The sequence below is a fragment of the Anopheles gambiae genome, chromosome 3 (genome assembly GCF_943734735.2).
Source record: "Anopheles gambiae chromosome 3, idAnoGambNW_F1_1, whole genome shotgun sequence".
NCBI lineage: Eukaryota > Metazoa > Arthropoda > Insecta > Diptera > Culicidae > Anopheles > Anopheles gambiae.
The window spans coordinates 38,468,655-38,489,683 of NC_064602.1; the positions used below are offsets into that span (position 1 = coordinate 38,468,655).

The following is a 21,029-nucleotide window of genomic DNA, read 5'->3' on the forward strand; positions in this document are numbered from 1 at the left end:
TGACAACCAAATTCATACAAAGAAACAGTGTTCGATCAATCGTAGTTATATTTGAATAAAAACATAAATTCTTTACTATTTTTTAAGTATAAGTTTTCTTTGTAAAACACGATCATGTATGATAAATTATAATCAACTCATGAAACGAGACTAAAATAAGAAATTTTAAAAAACACATCCGAGCGTGAACATTTTAACAATTTAACATCGTATTGCCTACCTCCAGGTGTTTGTCTGATCGTTCCCAAGCTCCACAGATTAAGCTTAAACGACTGGAAAATTGAATATCCATACAAAAAAAATGAAAGCTCCACAGCTTCATTGGTTTGATCAATAGATGGCGTATTACAACTCATGATTATATTGCTATCCTTTTCTTGCAATGTGTTTCGACAAGTTTCATCTTTTCATGACCTATATAGCCTTCTAACTTTCTGAGCAAAATCTATATGAATGGTCGTGTGGTCAGATACGTGGGCTCAAATCTCACTTGCTTCAGTGCTGATGGTTTCCATTGGAGTTTAGTATTTAAACAATCGTATCGCCGTTCTAGTTCTAGCGATGCATAACTTCAATACGAAACCATACAACAGTACAGAGGAAATGAGAAAGCTCTCCTCCAAGCGATGAAGCTCAACTGGTTGGGGTATACCACCAACAGAGAGCGCCACCAGCTTTTTTGCTATTTTTAGAATGCATGAGTCGTTTGCCGTCTGCTAAACGAAGTCTTTCTATATTCCGTTTAGGTAGAGAACTTGAGTCGTTCAGAAGCCGTTTAGTGGTCGTTTAGTGGATTTGTGGCACTTGGGTTAATGTATGTAGAAATGTTATTTAAGCATAACATTTAAACAATTATCTTCTTATCTTACTATTATACCACAATCATATTCTCCAAATAAGAAAATAGAGCATTTATAGAAATCAAAAGTACCAGACAACTGTTTGCATTAAGATTTTCTGTCGAAAACACGGACGCCTGAGAGAAATTATACGCTACGTTAAGTATCGATCGAAATGTTTTCGACATAATGCTGCAATATGCCAACGCTAATGTCAAACGCAGTCGACTTCTCTCGCTCAAAGCAACATGCGGAGAGCGAGAGCGAGCTGTCAAACTCACGCGGTTCTTCAATGGCGTTTTGTTTACAAACATTGCGGTGCGGTTTTGCAAGCGGCGTGTTCAATTGCGATTTTACCAAGTTTATTATCAAAATTGTAGTGATTTTTCACTCGTATCGAGTACATTCTACAGTTTTGCAGCGAATACAAGTGTAGTTCAATACGAAAAGTGAGAGTAAAAGTGAAAATCAACTGTGAAAACATATAAACTGTGTGGCATTGTGTGTACCGGTGTTTCAAGCTCAAGCCAGAATGGAAGGTGGTGGTGTGGTTAAGCAGCCGGCTGGTGTCGACGCTCGTTTCAGGCATGCACAAACGCAGCATGGCCATTACAGCACGGTGGACGAAGAGAACATTGTCGTTTTGCAGCGATGCTTTACGCCACCGCCGCTGGAAGAGGAGGCAGCCAAGGAAGTGGTGTGGTTCGAGGAGGTCATGATATCCGAGGTAAGTGGTGCCACGTTTCAGTTTACCTTCTGTGATAAGGTCTTCATTGTTCGGTTATACAAACCAAAGTTGAAATTATTTTCGTATGTGCTTTCTTCCACTACACGTTAACGGATTAAAGGTTAAATATTTATAAAATGTTTTAAATAATGTCTGCTCGTAACACAATCCCCTTGGCTTAGTATCACGAACAAAGGTTTCATACATATGGAGTTAAAAATTCTCTCTGTACCCCCTGCTAAGTCGTACAGCCGTCAATTTTTCAAGCCCTATTTCTGTCCTCGACAGATAGCCCAGCATACACTTTTGGTGACTTTAGGTAGGCCGCCAAGACCGATTACGGTTGTAGTGTCAAATAATAATAATATAAAAAATAATAAAAAAGTTTGTTGATCCGTGCCGGCGAATATTGTGCTTTTTCCATTGCTTGAAAGCTCAGAACATGTGCCACACTCTAAACAGTGAATGTTTTCCCACACCATTGCCACACCAGTTACAGGACCTGTGATAACACATACCGGACATAATAGGTCGGAAATTAACATCATTCAACTGTAGCCGATATGTACACAGTTGTTTTTTTGTGGGTTTGTATCTCCTCGAGCAGTCTCGGCCCCTGCTGATGAGGGCTGATGTCTGCCTGCACAGCACCAGACGATGCAATTATCCTTTTCGCCACTCAACGAGGCGTGACAAAGTTCTATCGTGTTGACGCAAGCTGTCGTGTGTTCCGTCTTTCAGCAAGTGTCTGTTGTCTGTTGTCAGTGCTGAGCAGGCACCATTGTTTCCCTGGACTCGGTACTCGGATCGGTCCCTGGGCTGGCTCCGGTTTAGAGGTCCGACTGGTAGCAACATCTGCTGACGAGATTGTTTACAATTAATTTACAGCCTTGATCCCATATTTCATCAGATAACGTCGTACCCCGCCCGGCCCGCCAGTGGAGGTCGGCGCGTATGTGCAAGGCATATGTTGGCTTACTGCTCGTTTCGTACCAGCGGGTTGACAGCGGCCACCGTACTGCGAGGCTGAAAAAGGGCCCATTTAGCTTTTATCGTTCCAAGAAAAGGATTTGCAAACCTAGATGTGCCATGATCCTCGCTGGCAGCAGACTAGAAAGGGTAGGCTCGATAGGATGATTAATGGTACTAAAAATAACAGAATTATCCAACACCAGCCTGTTATGCTTACACCGTGGCATATTTTATTTGTGTAATAGAACTGTAGACTTTTGTTTTTAGAAATATAGAATTATACGTTTAATTTCGACCATTATTCTGTTAGCAACACATGACACACAGCCTTGATTTACAATGAATTTTAGTTATATGATTACTAAGCATGACTAACTTTTCCTAGAATTGCATCTTAAACAGCGCTTTAAGTACATTTTCTCTTGAAGATGACTGGACTGCCGTCAGCAATGCCCTAGATTAGATGTCTTGTCGCTAATGGTGTTTGTTTCATGTTGAACCCGCACTTGAACGTACGAACATTGTGGGAGTCGTATAATTAGCATTTTAATTTCAAATTGAAACCGTACACGTAAGCAGATTTGCACGATGGGCTAATGACTATGGTCGTATTGGGGATATATTGAAATAAAATAAGTATGGGCTACACAATGGCAATTTTTTTTAAAACAAATGCTTTTTAGTTTATGTTACAGAAATACTGCTAGTTTTTATACAATTTAAATAAAAAAAAAACAGTTAATTAGTCTTGATCAATTTTCTTTGGAATAGTATTTTTCTATATAACCTATTGGAAATTTAGCTCTATTTGATGTTGTCCTTTTTCTGGAAGATGTTTGAATACAACCTGACACGTTATTTTTAACCTTTTTTTAAATACAATACGTGATGAGGGCTACCAAAGGTTATATACATTGTTGCATTTAATTAAAATACTCCTAGGACCACTTCTGTACCTGGTACCGATCATTAAATTGTAAAAGCAGTCAGTACCTCCTTTCATACGCAGAGCATGCACAATAGGCCAGCCTAGACAAGTGTGGTTCGACGTTGGGCAGGAAATAAGGGCTGGTGGAAATGGTTTCTCAAGTGGATTAATGCTTTTCAGACAATCGCACAGATCGAGTATGTAAGTGCTTGTGTGCGCGTTCGGCGGTAAACGACGGGTGTGGAGCGTTGCTACCTTGCAGAGGGGTTCGGGTCGGGGGAACAAGAGCGTGGCGGGAGGAGGAAGCTGTTGAGATTGTTTTAATAAGAAAGTTTCATTTTCTTTACCAGGAAGGTCCGTCCGGTACGATACGTGAGGCAAATCCCGGGTAACCGCATTTGATTAGGAACGGTTCAGTGAAAGCATTTCGCATCGGCTGTGACCGATGGGACCGGCGGTAAACCGGCGGGTCCTGGTCGGTCGGTTGGAGTTTGCTCTGTACGATTCCTTGAGATGAATTCGGTCCCGTATTTGGGAGCGCCGGTTGCTCAGACACACGCACACACACTCATTCCTTCTTCATTCGGTCCGTTTCGCACGAGTGGAAAATTTATTTAATTGATCGTTTAAATCCGATCCCAATAGACAAGTGCGGGGTGAGGTTGCTGCTTGTTTGCGTGACGTTTGGTTGCTTAGGACTGCGCAACGTTATTTGCCGCCGGTGCAAAGGTAGCTCGCAAAGTGGGGCAAGATGCAGACGGTTTGGAGCGTAATTTGGGAGCTCCGTCCTGGTCCGTGTAACTTTTAATAAACTTCTAGCAAGGGCGAGTGAAAGAAAGAGAGCACAGAACAGGGAAGAATTAAAGAGACCGTGTTACGCATACATTTACAGCGCGATGGAGGGTAGAGATTAGCGCAGGGTGGCAAGGGTCAACCGCACGTGTAATTAAGAAATGGAGACTAATTAAACGGAATCCATTTCGTGCTGAATGCGTCTCGGTGCCGTAATGTTTAAATAGGCATTTCGTCAGTTTAGCCGACCGGCCCTTTAGCCGCGCGTTACGAATGGGCGGCCATGGGGTGTCTAAGCGCATAATGCATATTGTTTCTGCTGGGTGGGGAACATAATGGGGACGCCAGGAGGTGTCCAGCAGCTAAAACATTAAGGATGGTTAATGGACTTTTACAGGAAAATTAGACTGGTTTAGTGCGGGTCGCTATTGCGAAGAGCAGGAAGCTTTTATTGTGATATGCTAAACTACTGCGGAGGTGTTGAAAGTGGGAAGCGGTTTATGTTGCTTTCATTGAAATGATTTATAGCTGTATGGGTATATCGTTACGTTTAACTTCAATGTCAAGTGTTGCAATGCTAGAATAGAAGTGGATGGGCAGTACTGGTAAACCCTCAGATTCGGAACTACCTGGTTCTGATTCCGTTTTCGGATTTGATTCCAATTCTAACTATGCTTCTGGAATAGAATTCATTTGAAAATATTGTACCGATTTTGGAATCGATTATGTAATTTAATCCGGATTCAATTCTCGAGCAGATTCTGGAATCGGTTTCGAATTTTGTATAGGATTGGATTCAAACCAGTTAATTTGGTCCGATTAATGCGCCATATTAGAATCTTATGACGACCCATAATTAGACCTATAACTGAAGTCAAACTATAAAGAATCACAAACCCATACTCGTTCTGGAATTGATACTGAACCCAAACCGGTTCTGGCAGTGATACTGAATTCATACCAGTCCACGAACGGATCAGGAACTCATACCCGGTAGAAACTGATGCAGAATTCATAGTGGTCTTGGAACTGATATTGTAAACAAACTGGTCCTGGAACTGATACTGAATCGATACCGGACCTTAAACTGATAATTAACCCATTCTGGTCCTGAAACAGTTTCCATATTTATTCTTTCATGAAATCGGACCTGTTAAGAATGCGGAACGAAATGTGATCCTGTTCCTGTCCTGGAACCGACACAGTTCCTGTTTCGATCAATTAATTGATTTCGCAGGTCCATGCGCCATGCGCCAGTATGCGTGTAGCCTAGGAATTTGCGGAGAAATTTAGCGTAGTAATGTATGCCCAAATATTATAGTGATTCCGGAATATATTCTACTTTCGGAATGATTAATGTTGAAAATAATTTCAAAGCAGTGATGGGTAAATATCATTATTTTCTGGAATCGGATTGATACCCTTCGGATCCGGTACCCATCAGAATCGGACTTGGAGTTACTCCGGACTGTTTTAGCGAAGGGGAGGAAAGACGAATCAATCCGGATCAGACCGGATCACTTTGGATAAGTTCGGATCAGTCCAGATCAGTCCAAATGGGTATGGAAGCGTCCGAACGAGTCTGGTCGAATCCGGGTTAGTAATTTAGGTTGGCGGTGCAAAAACAGTCAGGCTATTTGAATGTCATATAACAAAGAAAATTGTTAGACTGTATTGTATATATTCGATTACTTACATGCAGGTGAATGAACTCATCAATACTTGTCTGAACTAGTGATGGGTAAAGTTGGCAAAAATCCGGAGTCTACTCCGATCCGACTCCGATAAATTCGGAATCGACTCCGGAAGGTAGGTCCGCGCTTCAATATCCGGAGTCGTTCGGAATCGTCCGGAGCCGTACGGAGTCGCCCGGAGTCGCCCGGAGTCGCCCGGAGTCGCCCGGAGTCGGAGTCATCCGGAGTCATCCGGAGTCGTTCGGAGTCGTTCGGAGTCGTTCGGAGTCGTTCGGAGTCGAAATCGAACTAATAATAGTCGGAGTCGGATCGGAGTCGTGGGTGCGCTCCATACAGTACATCACTAGTCTGAACGATGATAGACAGTCATTTTGCGAATAAGCAATTGTATTGTCAACCTAAACTACTTGCTCGGACGTTACCGGATACGTTCAGACTGACCCAAACCCATCCGGACTCATCCGGACTCATCTGGACCGATCCGGACTCATCCGGACTCATTCGGACTGATCTGGGCTCATTCGAACTGATTCTTGAAAAAAAAGAAAAAAGACATCTCTTTGCATTAAATGGTTTACATCAATGTTTAAATTCAACTTGATTCACGCTCCAAAAATTTTTCTAATTCGGAAATATTATGTAATTCGGGCTCCGGAACCAATTCAGAATAGATCCCCGAATCGATTTCAGGTAAATTCAAAACTAGCCGGAGTGTATTTCGACCGTAACATCATGTTTGCCCATCACTAGTAAACATGTTTACTCCAGCGACGAGTTTCATCAATGTATAGCCATTGATGGAAGCTAAACTATGTTATTTTTAAGACAAAGACTTAGCGCAACCAATTGAGAGAATTTAAGAGGCAAAAGCATGGACATCTTCATTTACTAATGCATGCTGGAAACTCGAGACTGTAAAACATTATTGATGCTATGTTAAGACACGTTTGATGATATCTTAAACATTTTATTACATCAAAACCCTGATCTGGATCAATTTGATGGGCTGCTGGCATGCCGTCAGCCAGCGTACGGCGCCGGCTCGGCAACGGCGGTGCATTAAAAAATCCAATCTTTACCTATCGGCTATCGGGAGTCGCAGCAAAACACACACTCAACCCCAATGTAACCGAAGACAGAAAAAGCAATCAAACTAACCCCAATGGACCTTGAAAAATGAACCGCTTCCTTTCCCCCATCCCCTCGGGGTGCCCGATGGAACGGGTTCAAGAACGCTTGAGCGGACAAGCAGCTCTTGGTGGTGGTATACGCATGGCACGGCGAACCAAACAACTGTGAGATGATTGCTTCCGAAATAGAAGCTCTCGAATATCCCGGTCCGCCGGTCCGGCCGGCCCGGGGAAGTCCAACGGGAACGCCGTAGTTCTTCGGCAATAATTCTCCAATCACCGTTTCGGGTTTGAATAGACCGCCATGCACGGCCCGTATCGGTGGAATGCAGTCTCTAAAGATCGATCGGCTAAGGTTCAATCGTAAACCAGAGACAAGTACACACACACGCGCGCGCAGAGTACAAAGTGCACCCCGGTACTGGGACGCTTATTTCAAGTAAAAAGATTTAGCGCTGTAGAGTTGGTTTGGGTTTGCGTTGGTAAATTTAGGCAACCAGCGCTAGCACCAACTGTACAGACAACCGTTCTTGGCCACCGCCATGCATTGGAGTGTGATTGTGTCGGAGTCATAAAATCGACGGACATCCGACACGCCACCAGGGCTAGGTGTCAGGGAAAACGGTTTTTGCGGGAGCGGGTACGATACGATGGCGGTTGGTCTGTACGGTTCGGCCATTGGAAACCCTGTCGCATCGTATTGCGCTATTCATTCGAAGTGTGATCGATGGAAGCGGTAAATTTGCTTCTAGGTGAAACCGGAAGTTTTAGCGTGATGTTTTTTTTTATTTCGCTGGTTCCCTCATATCATTCTTGTTCAGGGGTGCGCTGGTACTGCTATACAGTGTTGAATGTTGTCATGTTTTAATGGTATAATATTTTTTAAAGTGTTTTCAATTATAAAATTTTTAGATTTCAATATGCTTTTGGATGATATTACACTATACATGTTGGTTTAAAAAATGTGTCAAATTTGGTAATTTTGCATACATTTTATTTTTATTCGGGATGCAATTGAACACACCAAGCTAATTATTTTATTACCTATTTGTATTTTTCTATAACATTCTACATGCGTGCTACAATTGGTTTGCACAAAAATAACGTCTTGACTGTCGGGGCAAAGATCATCCCTTTGTGTACCTTGTTGTACTTCGCGTGTCCCTCAACCACCCTCTTTGCCTGCCAAAAGATCCGCTTCTTTCAAGCAATCCTGTTCGGTTGAATAACCCTCTAGCGCCCTTACCAGCGGGGCAACGGTGGTGGTACATTGCCTTGCAGGATGTTCTACGGGTACGAGAGAAAGATACAAAAGACTTAGATGACACTGGTCCCCCGGTCATGAATTCATTCCCGACGGTTTTGATTCGGCCCGGTATCGCTCGGAGTCGGTTAGTCGATTGGCACGGTATTTGCAAATGGTACATAGGTTGGGGAAACTCGTGCACCGTGGATGTCCCCACTGGATATGGTAGTGCCTGGTATTGAATGTCAAAACCGTCGTCCTTGGAGAGCGCTGGCATTCGTTTGGTGAAAATAGATTTTTTTTTTGTTGTTTTCAGTTGCAACCTCTCCCGGTGCTACCGTCGTCGTCGTCGTCGTCACCTGTGTTTTGGTGAAAACTCCAAGGCATCACGGGCCTTTTTCCAGCTGCAGCAGCATGCCCGGGGTGCGGGTGTAGCTAAAAGTGTTGACGGTGCACCAGAAGGCTATAAATAAAGCAGCAGCAGCAGCAGCAGCAATAGCAAACCGGCAGGCTAGCACCAAGTGCCCCCGATGACGCTTTGCTGTGAAACCATACGTTGTGTGTGTATGGGTATTTGTATTTTCCTGTGCTTTTGTCGTTTGGATATGGCCGGAAGAAGAAGAAAAAAGTCATTCCGTTGTGTGGCGCAGGAGGCTCGTGCAACAAGGGGTGGAAAGCAATTTGGATAAGCTTTCGGTTCGAATTCCAATGCTAAACCAATCCCAATTCCGCCCTCTCTGTTAGCCGTACGTACGAGATCCGTAGAAACTCACTTTCAATATGTACTCCCTGAAGATGTGTTTCACTTTAATTTAAATTTTCCGGCAAGGATTTACTTGGGTGAGTAGTGGTGATAGCAACAAGAAACTAGAATGACGATAATATATGATAACTTTAATGAGTAGTTTCTGCTATTAATTATTACACGTAATGCCATTTTCCAACGTAATTTTCATAAATTTTGCTATTTGTTATCATACTTTAAAATACTGCAAAGCAAACCGGTAGTTCATGATGCAATAATTAGCTTGCCACCACGGCAAGAATCACAACCACCGCCCGGCAAACGGTGCGATCGAGCAAGAAGGGACGAAATCTTACTCCATCAAACATCATTTAATGTTTTATGTTGCGTATGAAAGCCGGTTAGCATTTTTGTCACGGAATGCTTCTAACGGCTTTCGATTAGTATTCTAGATGGCCCGGTATCACACGGCCAAACCATGCAAACTGATCGCATGGCAGGCCGACAATCGGTCCAACAACTCGCCAGACCGTAGCAATGAAATTATGTAAATGGGGTTGCATCCAACCCTTTACAGCGCTACAGCTTGACTTTTGAGATGCTGTGTTGAAGTTGGCCGGTGGATTGGATTCTATACATAGGATGTTGCTGTTGCGGTTCTCAGGGATTCAGTAGAAATGTGATAAAAATGGCTCTCCTCTATCTAGCCACCCAATGGGGTGGTGGGCAATCATTTTGAATGGTTTTTGTTGGTGGTAGGGCATTTGGAATGCTTTTTTTGATGATTCTTGGCCTGCAAATGAGTGGAAAAGTTAGATTCTATACAACGATCGCTTTCAAAACTGTTTAATTACAGTTTTGTTACGCAAAACTAGCCACATTAAACCCCGTCCTATCTACTTCATTTCTTTGTTATTTATGTTTGAATTGAAGTGTTATTTGAACACAAAATTACTCGCAAGTTTACATGGTGTCTCACTTATGCGTGGTTATTTTCTGCGTTATGGTCAACCTGTTACAGTACATTCTTGCGTCTTTATATGCTGCATATTGTTCGTAAGTGTCGGGTGTGTATGCGTTGTAAGTTCCATTTTTTACCCTCATCGAAGGAAGTCACTTTTTAGCTGCCCAAAAGTTAAATCGCTGACGTGTACTATTTCGCCATCGGGGCCAACGAGAAACGCAACGAGGTTCGGCGGCAGTATTATCACATGCTGACGATGGTCGTTACCGACAATGGTTGGGATATGGCTTTGGGTACGCCTTTAGCAAAATGGCTAACAAGCGTTCAACCGCGGATTACAACTCTAGCCGGTGCAGGGAGTTAGTTCTCGCATGCCAAGTTTACCTTCGGCTCATAGCATAACTGTCAGGCCTTTATAGAGAACGTCCCTTTCGTCGGTTGGTGATGCAAGCGGTTGTGTTTAAATAAATGGTTACCGTTCCCGGGATGGTTACCGGGCTACGGAGTATGATGTCGGTCCTCCCAAAGGACGCACGTCCTGAAACCAATGCAAAAATAGCTGATCCAGAGAATAGGCTACGGTCGTACAATCAACGGTCGTACAAGCAACGGTCGTAGCTGATGAACGGAAACGAAGGTATGTTTTGTTTGCCACTCTCCAAACCCATCATGGATGTGTTTTTGAAGCTGTCGGTCGAAAGTGTTGAGATGTTAACATTTTGTGGTGTTTTGTAGGACTTCTTTCACAAAAATGTGATTTATTGCATTCTGAAAATCATTGTTCTTTGTACGTGAATGAGCTTTACAGATGCTTTAATGTTAAATAGTGCTTTGTTTTTATTGTTTATTTATATTGTGTTTCAAAAACTGGGAATTGAGAGATATTGGATTCAAAATAAACTTGTCAATCAAAAGTGTGTCGTAACACCAGGGTCTTCCACTTTACCGGAGATCATATGGGATATTCTCTAGGGGTACTTAATTCTTTCAAATTAACGGGTTGGATTTGTTTTGGTTTGTTTTAGGTGCTTTTTCATTACAGTGATGACGAATACAATAATGAGAGCTAGGAACATGCCAATAAGATTTGATTTAATTTATTTAATTTATTTGGATATATTGTCGGACCTTCGTAGGTCTACACAATTAGCTTAACTAATCACACTTAAACTTAAACTTAAAAACTATCGTTCCTGACATTCAGCGACTCCAAATCAATCCAATATCAAGCAATATATAGTAAGGAGGATAGATCCCGTTAGACAAAGGAAGGAGGAGTCGTAAGGCGTACCTAGTACATTTCCGCTAACGCCATCCATCAATTATTACTATTAGTCAGATCTACTTCACGGAGTATTTGAGCAGATTGAATAAGAAAAACAATCAGATGGCAAATCATGTCACAGAAAGCTTACCTAAACGTGCTTCAAACATTACAAATCAAGAGAACCCCCTTTTTAGAATGAACTTGTTACAAAGATAATTTAAATATAAAATCTTACCCAAATCCCGAAAACACACCACAGCTTCCAAGTTTTATAAGCATCTGTTTAATTTTCACATAATGCTGCTGTACAAACACGTGAGCTTCAACCAAAAAATCAATATTTGTTCCCTACTCCTTGTTTGAATCGTCTCACACATACATACACACACATACAGTGGCATTAGAGAAGTAAAATAGTAGTTGTGTGAATATGGATCCAGTATGCACACTACTTCACCGCGACCGCAAATTTAAATTACTTTTCAATTAATTTTAATTAGGTTACACTTTCTTAAGAAATCATAAGGTGCTTAGCCTCCTCCTTTCTTTCATGCTAAACTACTCACAGAGTGAGAGAGAGCGCGCGAAAGAGCGTAAGTGAGAGGTGGTCAAGGTAGCAGCGCCTTAGTTTCCCCGGCTGAATGCCGCGGTTTTCCAGTGAAAAGGTGAGTAGTTTTTATCCTGGCAGTGATTGTAACCGGGTGCACCAGCTAGCAGCACAGCTCTACATGGTGACGGCGGCTACCATGGTGTACGGTACTTAGTATAACTACACGCCCTTAGCTACGGCACCGGTGCCTCATTAGACTTAAGTAAGCCGCCCTTTACTGTAAGTACCGTCCCAAGTTATGTTTTCTTGGCTGGTTCCTCCCATTCTATTGGCGTTCTATGGTGTCGGAGAGCCGGGGAGCCGGTTAACTCAGCTGCTGCCGAGACATTTTCCCGCTCGTATCATGCGGCCACCTGAATGCCATTTTCCATCGAGTATGACAATTTGGCCTAATAATACGCCGCGATGTTAGGTGGAGTGCGATGCTCTCTCCGCAAACAAGTGCATAATGCCGCGGACAAGCTAAAAAGGATTTCGTACTGATTATCTCCGTGCGGAAAACACATGGTTCGGGTGGAGGGCTTTTCCTTTTGACTGACATAAATCACATGAAACCGTGTGAAACAAGCGAAGCATTCTGAAGCTCGCTATAGAATGGGTTTGCGGCGACGGGTATTATTTGCAGTGCACGGTGCGGTCTATTTTAGCAGCAGTATGGGGTAGTTTAATAAACTATTTTCATGGGAGGATTTGGTTAACCTCTTTCGGTAGGGACGCGCCATGGCTACCATTTCGCGAACGCGAACGAGATTACAAGACGCCCCGTTACGCTAACATTTTAAACAGTATTATTAAAAGCGCCCTCTCCAAATAAACCAGAACATCAAGCCAGCCTGCTCGTGGTGTCGATCGTTATTTATTCAACCCGTGCCCGGTCGAATCATTTCAACGCGGTCCGAATTATTTATGACAAACGCACCAGAGACATGACGCGAGCGATGCCGTTACAGTGTAGTTTTAATGCCTCTTGGTGCAACTGCGCACCGGTCCCGGGTGCCATCAGCACATCGGTACCAGCGTAAAAAGCCGGCTGCTCGAGTAATTGTATTATTTTGGGAATGCTTCCAAACGCCACAAATAATGCAATAATAATCAACCGTTGCGAAACCCGTCGAGGTTCAGCGAGTGAGCTCAAATTTGAAGTGTAAATAAATCTTCCCTTTCGAACCATGCATCTTCCATCTGTTGTGATGCTGTCTGTCTGGCATCGTGACTAGTAGCAGCAGCAGCAGCAGCACCAGCAGCAGCACCAGCAGGTCCCGTCTATCTCAGACACTTACCGCATCGATGGTATGGTTTCTTCTGTTTGCTAACGATAAGGAAGTAAGAACGAGGAGACATCGCACTGTACTGTGCAGTGCAGTGGCGGGAGTTGGTGGCTGTTCGGTTAGCAACCGGTGGATCATATTAATCGCTGGCGGGTTCGCTCGTCCAAACTATCCCGCGAAAGTCCCTCTGCTGGCACATCAATGCGTGCAAACGATGGAAAGCGAAATAGTGTTCAATCTAAATTTAGCTGTACTTGAAGCGGATGGCTGATGCCATGGCAGTGCATGTGTGTGAGTCTGAAAAACTCATGTGCGGGGAAACAGCACGGTAGCATTTGTGATGGACTTGTAGAATGCTACTACAGCCCCACGGGAAGGGAGAGGCGTCACCATTTTCGGCTGGCATTACCTATGCAAGCGTCCCTTAAGTATCACAAAAAGTGCATAAATGACGCTTGCAAACGCTCGTTAAACGCAATGTTGTAGTGCTGTGTTTACGGACGGCCCGATTGGTGACGATTATGGTCACCGCCGAGACAACGCTAGGACCGCATTACGACCCGCGGGCCGGGCAAGTGCACGACATACGACATACAACGCCAAGTGCCGCCGTGAGTTTAGTGTGGCAAATAAACTGCTCAGGAACAACCGAGATATGGATGTGGTGTGAGTTTTGGGAAGCCGTCTGATTGTCATTCTAATTTTAGTGCTGCGCAGTTTGCTGCTTCTTCCACGGGTGATGGTGCGGTGGGCAATTTAATTCTCTAGTGCTATGTGCCAAAATCATAAATGACGAGACGAGTGCAACAATGTCGCATGTGGGAAAGTATCGATGGTGTGTGCGAGTGTTTATTGGAGGTTTTATTGCGGCTGCCGATGATATGAGATCTCTATTGGTATGCTACGAGCGAGCTGTTAAACTTCCGAGCTACTCGGTAAGCACGCAAGCCGGGATTACCGGGTCAAAGGATCTACCCGGATTGGTGTATAATGAGGCAAGGTTAATTGAAATTGGTTTTATATCCCGCCTCCCCTCCGGCCATCGCACCTCCATCGTTGTCAAAGAAGCTCCCACAACTCGCTCCCGATAGCAAAACGTCCGTTCTCCAATCGATCGGTCTTCCGGGGGACCTTCTTTTTGATCCTTTTTGGTGGGCAGAATCTTTCGAAGAAGGAACGTAGTGATAATGAAGTAACATGAGCCCTTCTCCTGGACAGTGGAAGGGTAATCTTTGCCAGAAGATATCGTTTCTTACTGTGTACGACGGACTGCTATGCGGATGCAGAAAGTGGCGCTGGGTATTTGGTCTATGTTGTACTGTCATCTCTTCGCAAGGTAATGCGGTCGTCTTCAGAAGTCGCTGAAGGCTTCGCTTGCTGCTGAAGTTTTGTAAAAAGGGTTGCTGTTTTTTTTTGTTTGTCGTAGCTGTTGCGCCTGTAGCATTGGGCTGTGAAGGAAGCGATCTCGTGCCGAACACAAGGTTGCTCTTGGAAAGGGGTTAAAGGTCGGGCCGGTTGTGTATAATTATGCCCAATGCTCGGGAAAGGTACACGGTGCGCAGGGAAGAACGTATAATCTTTCATCCATTAAGCTGATTGTGTTTCAGGGGTTGGCAGAATTTTCCTTACAAATCGGATGGAGATGCGTATCAATTAGATCAAGCAGTGAAAGGATCCCGAAGAAAAGGGCTTGTGTACGTATGTGTGCGTGGGTTCGGTAAAGGTACAGCGTTTCAATCAACTTCGGAGCGAGAGTGAGATCTCATATGCGGGTGTTGATGTGAACGTTCTGCGTGTAAAATACCAGCGGCCTTTGAAGTATTGCAGTATAAACGTCAGCAATGTTAGTGTTACGAAGTGATGCTAGTAAATTTTAACTGAAGGAAAAAGTGCGTTTTTTTATTTAAATGGATTTGTAAATGCCATGGCGTAAGATTATGTTGAAAAGCTTTTAGGACACCTATCCTATATTTATTATATTATATTTATTTATGCTGAAACAATCTTGTTCTTCATTTGTTGTTTCAGCTTTGGTAGCGAACAATAACATATCTGTCATGTCGTTAGTCTGACTGGCTGATTTCATTTGTATTCCGACTTTTGTTAAACTTTTTCATTCATCTAAGCTGTGAGACTTACCATTGTTCTCGATGCGTGTTACAAAATTCAGATCTAAAAATATGAATTTTATCAGTAAGTAACATATCAAACTAAATATTTATGACAATATTATGTGCCAATACTGCGCATCTTTTATTCCATAACACTTTTGCTATTCTTTGAGTTTGTCGTTTTACGTAAATTGTGCTGACGATTGTTGTTATTTATAGATTTCAATCGTAAACATTAGATTCGTTCGATTTGTGACATCGCCTGTTTTAACTAACTATCCTGGTCCGGTAGGTTTCTCAACCGATGTGAATTGGTTAACAAAAAGCAGGGAGACGCATTTAGAAGAGTAATCCATTGCATTCTGGCCGATCGTGGCGTGAAACACACGCACAAAGATCGTTTGTTTCGCCCTGTTATCGAAACGAGCGGGGTGTTATAAACCTCCATAGATTAATAGCTCAACTGCAGGCTATTTTATGGCCTTTAGCCGAGTGGCCCGTCGACGAAACGGCCCTTGAGAGACTGTTTGTAAACGATGGTGCTAAAGGTGTTGGTGGCGGCAGCGGGGCACTGCTTTCGGAATGCGACAAAAGTGCAGCACACAGATCTAATTTCACGTTGTCACCGATGTCACTGATCCGTCCGTGCCTTTTAGGCCTGAAATTGCTGCTCGCGTGAGTGATGAACACGTGCTGCGTATAAATAGCTCCGAAATGTGTGCGCTTATTTTCATACGCTCCGAACGAATGAAGGTACAGCTCTCATGACCGTTTTCCGATCACATATGGCTGACCGGTTCGTCTTCAAGTTGAAAGGTGTCTCGTTTTATGCGTGCTAGAACTCGTTTCCAAGCCGAGTTCAACGCACCGTCGGGGATCATAAATTTTACAGTGTTTGGGGTTTATTTTTTTATGTCTTAAGCGCTCTTAAGCCACAGCAGACGCCACAGAGATGATGGAGCAAGATTGAAGAAATTGAAATTGAACGTGGCGCGCCCGTTCTGCACTTTTTGCCAGGCAAACGGGGGGCGAGCACTCTGCGCTGCGATTGCTAAACTGGCAAATAATGTTGGTGTAATTAATTCGTATCATTTGTGCATTCTCGATACGGTGGATGCTTTCTCCCCGGGTTACGCGCAAGCTGCCATTAGTTGATGCAGCATCTGGAGCAGCACTTTAGCATCATGCTGATATTTGCAAAATGTTCTTAACAAGACAGGTATGCTATGTTGCTACCGCCTCGTCAAACAGCAAATGTCAGTAACACTTTTTCCGACAAGCCTTGTGCGCTGTGCGCGATAATTAATCGTTTGATGTTTACGAAGGTTTACTATAGGAATGTTCCTAAACATGTGTTTTAATTATAAGACATATTAAATTGAGGATTTGCCTTCTCACGCTGTTGCTGATATATAGAATAAGAACTGTTGCAGAGTTGCTAAAAGATATTTACTTTTGTTTGTTACAGGTAATCAGGTGCTATTTTCGAATGATCGAAGCTAGGCATAGATTCGTGCTAAAACATAGACGGTTTGATAGATGGAAAGAGTCGTCAAAAATTGTCGCGGAAGACTTTTAGGGTCGTCTTGAAGCAGTGTAAGAGTGATTTCATTGTATATATAATTAATGGGTTAAGGATAACTGCTTTATTAATTGCAATAATGATTCATTTGTTTTTATTGAATTTCTTCATATCGAGTTCCTGGTCATACCGCTTTTCAATTTTACATGATAGTCATTGGATTGGATTGGACAGACCGTCAATTTGCGTAGCATTTCTTGGATTCTATTCATCTACAAGTACAAGAGAAAAAACAGTACTCAAACCCTGTTGTTTTAAGACCATCGTTCTGTCGGTCTAGGATGACAACGACATTCGGAATCAAGTGTCTAGATGATAAAAGAAGTTAAATACTAAAAAGATGTAGTGTGAGTGTAAATTTGAAGATTATAGATATTTTGAGGCTGCCCGGAATTTCAACCATCCATAACGTCCATAATTTGAAACATGAGCTCGAAACTGTCCGGAATATGAGTCAAAATATCGTTGCAATTTTATATATTTTTTGCAATGGTTCGAGTAAAAATAAGGGTAATCTTTTATTTTTTTTCGCCAATGTAGAAGGTGTGCTACAGTAAAATGAGTTGTACAGAGAATTCACCATTTAAAATTGAATTTATCTAATTATTTAAATTAAATTTAAATTAAATTTATTTAATTTATATTTGCACACGAATAAACAACACCACTAGATGTCCTATTGCAACGATGTGTTTACAGCATTTGGGTATGAACTCTAAAAAGTTGTTTTGGGAAATTTTCGAAATCATTGGTATCAAATCATTTGACAAGTTGATTATACATCGGGTAAAATGATTGTTTGTCTTGTTTCAAGGATCGTTAAGCTCAATCTTAAATGAATTTCCACATTGTTTGTTATGATGCATGATTGCGAATTTTTGTAACAATACTACGCCGGCTTATTGGAGCTTCACTATCCAGGATATTTGCTTTTTCTATAAACCAAACTGCTTAGTCCCTCGAAGAATAATTCAAATGCGAGATAGCATCAACTGGTGGAAGACTATACATTGTAACAACAGGCGAAACAAAGCTAGATAAACCAGCACTTGTGGACCGGTTCGAATGAAATGGTTCTTTAACCTGTTTTGCTTCCTTCGCTATATTCCCCATCGCGCGCACCACGGCACGTCGATTCGAAGAACTTTTTAGCTCATGACATTGATATTATCATCGCTTCGGCTGTCTTTCACATTGCTTGATGGCACATTACTGGATCTCATTTCCACTATCAGAATTGAAAAGTTTTCTATGAATAGCAAATTTTTCGCCGTTATCTTCTGCGGTCGTAAGGAAAGTCAAGGGGGTAGGAGGGAGGGGTTAGGACGAAATAAAAACAGACAGAGGAATGCTAAGCGAATAGAATCACGCTGAAACCAGTGCTGATTTGATTCGTTCTGATTCGAACATGTACTACGCCGTGAAGTCTGTTTGCCGGATTCTCGTGTCTCCGATTAGGGACCACCAGTTTGTCAGGATATAAGGGGGAGGGGTAGGGGGAGTGCGGTGGACGGCCGGGAGATTGAGCTAAAGAAAACGGCACATCGTCGTCCTTTCTGCAATCCGGGAACTGGGCGAGATTTGAGGTACACTGGCGGGCGGGCGGTAGGTAACACTGCCAAGATGGTAAGCCAATTTTCTATTTCCTTCGACGAAATCGTACGCCACCGCTAAAACTGTGCAAATCCGGTCGGAAAATCATAGCCTGCTAACCATCGGAAATGGTTCTGCCCCTTTCCCCGTCCTGTGGGGTTGGGAAGCGAGTTTATTCGCGTTTCGCCCGCGTGTGTTTCACTTTTTACGCCATACCCGTCGCCGCCGCCGCTTCGCCTGCTGCGGGGTTTATGGCGATGGTTCGATGGCAGTTTCGGTGCAAACCACACGAGGGTCATATGCTGGTTGGTACCGGTCCACTGGAGCCGTTGATGGCAGCACCAGCACGTCTGTCGTCCATCACGGGCAGGCTACCGACAAACGCGAGCTGCGGCGGGATACGTTAGAACCTGAACCCGAGAAGCCTCGAGTCCCTGCCATGCCAGGATCATCATGCACACTCTGGGGAAATTGAATTCTTTTCGGTTTTTATTCGAAAGTCCAACTCGCGGCACCGGCTCCGGTTTGTTTCGCATGATTGAGGCTGCTTTGTGGTTTGGCGGGCGTCGGGACGGAACAAGGGTCACACGGCGGAGGCGCATTAGACGGTACTTGATTGTTAGAACAAGGGACAGGACAGGCAAAGTACCCAACCAAAGGGGGTGCAGCAAGGGCACGGTAGATACAAAAAACGGGGGAACGGGTTTCAGCTTGAGTAATGTGTTTCAGTGCGCCCCGGGAATGGAACGAAAACATTTTGAAAACATTATTTTATTTCTGTTAACCTTCGTCGTGGCTGCTCTCGCGGGTGGGCAGAGCACCTCCGATCTACCGGTCCACTCAACTAAAATGGTGTTATTTGGCAAACCTAGGCGCTTGGCTTTGGTGGTGGTAGTTTTAAAGCAGCTTAGCTGAAATTGTGGCGTGTTTCTCTTATTGTTGCTCTCCGCTTTGGTATTTCGCTCTGTGCTGCGTTAGTTTTCGCGTCTGCGGGGTTTTGGAGAGAAAATGAAACTGGATATCAATTTCCCCCGATTGTTGTGGTAGCGCTCACATCAACACCGAGCGAAGGCCGCATTACTTCTTCTAGATGCTCGAGCCGGTGGCGTATTACGGTTTATAGTATATGGAAGGATGCCGTTGGATGCCGGTAAATGATGCAGATTTGTTCGCGTCAATCGGCACCGCTGGCAGGCAACAACTCGTGACGTGGTCGTGGAATACGTCTCCGGCAGATCGAGTTTGTTTGGCTTGCGGCAGACGAAGGAATGATGCTGGCGAGTGACGATAATGAATGTACAGCGCGCGGTGCACATGGTAGGAATGTGCAAAATGGATTATTTAAATTTATTTTCTTAGACATGGTTTTTGGAAACAGATTATAAAGAAAGATTTCATCGTTTTGTACATTATTAGCGGGTAAGTTTTCTATCCAAAAAGAACTTGGGAAATGGTACGCAAAATGTTGATTTTGAATTAAAGATGATGTTAGTGTTGGTTCCATATTCTAATGGAAATATTACGTTATTAAATCAACAACTCGTTTAGTACAACACTCAACATTTTTCGTGAAGCGAAAAAAAGTGAAACTTCACTCAGCAAATGAAATTGCTTGCATGCAGCTGCAATCTGGGCTCTCATCAATTTGAATTGATTGACATGTTTGCGAGAAATTAGATCGATAATGGAACTTTTAACAGGCGCAACTCCTTTCCGGTGTGTCCTTTTCCTGTGTTTTGGCATTGCACCCGAAGGCATGCAGACAAGCACCATCTGACAGGCGCCTATTTGCGTGCTTACACGCAACGTCGAGTCGTCGCAATCGGGAGTTTGCATTGGTCGTTCGGTCGGTCGGTAGGTCGGCGTAAGTAGTGTGCTCCCCAGTGCACCATTGATCGGCTGATGTCATGACAAATGTACTCCTGATTGGATGGAAGCACTCGGAAAGTATCATTAACAGTCAGCTGGGTACTGTTTTTGCTGCATGACGTGTTGGGAATAATGAATGCAATGGTACGCTACTAAAAGTACTCTATTGACCCAGTTAAGTGTTATACTACCTGCAAGAGGTGTGGGTAAGAAGGTGTATTTTGTGTGTGTGTTAAGATCTTTGTTTTGAAAGAAAGGTGCGATTAGAATAAACGTTTCGGAAACCGAACATCAGCGAGCATTTTACAAAATTAAAGAAAATTGAAAAACAGCTAAGCATGACTATCTGTCTTTTTCTTTAACGTGGCGAGAGCAGCAAATTGCTCTTTTGCATGCGGCAATGCATTTGTGGGTGGTGGGGCATGTTTGACCAGTGGCACGGGGTGGCCGGCGGGTGCATTATTGGCTCATCGTTTTCGGACTGCCTGCATGACGGCTTGTTGCCGCAGCAGTAGCGCCAGGATTAGAATAACGAATATTGAATATGGTGCGATGGAGGAAAAACGAAAAGACAGCAAACATGCAAGCAGCCTGGGTGCTGTCTGCTGGTTTGAATGATGGATTTGCATGTTGGGTGCAAATGATTGAGTTTTGAGCTCGTAACCGGTAATGGAACGCTTTTTTTTGTCTTT

At 43.4% G+C, this 21,029-nt stretch overlaps 1 protein-coding gene across 1 annotated transcript in view; it reads left to right on the plus strand.

The window, feature by feature from the left end:
• Positions 1-1,114: 1,114 nt before the first annotated feature.
• Positions 1,115-21,029, plus strand: part of LOC1279080 (pseudouridylate synthase RPUSD2) — a 209,481-nt gene continuing 189,566 nt past the window's right edge. Inside the window, exon 1 of the mRNA XM_061658833.1 lies at positions 1,115-1,566. Coding sequence (XP_061514817.1) covers positions 1,372-1,566 — 195 coding nt within the window. The 5' untranslated portion in view covers positions 1,115-1,371. The remainder of the gene's footprint in view (positions 1,567-21,029) is intronic.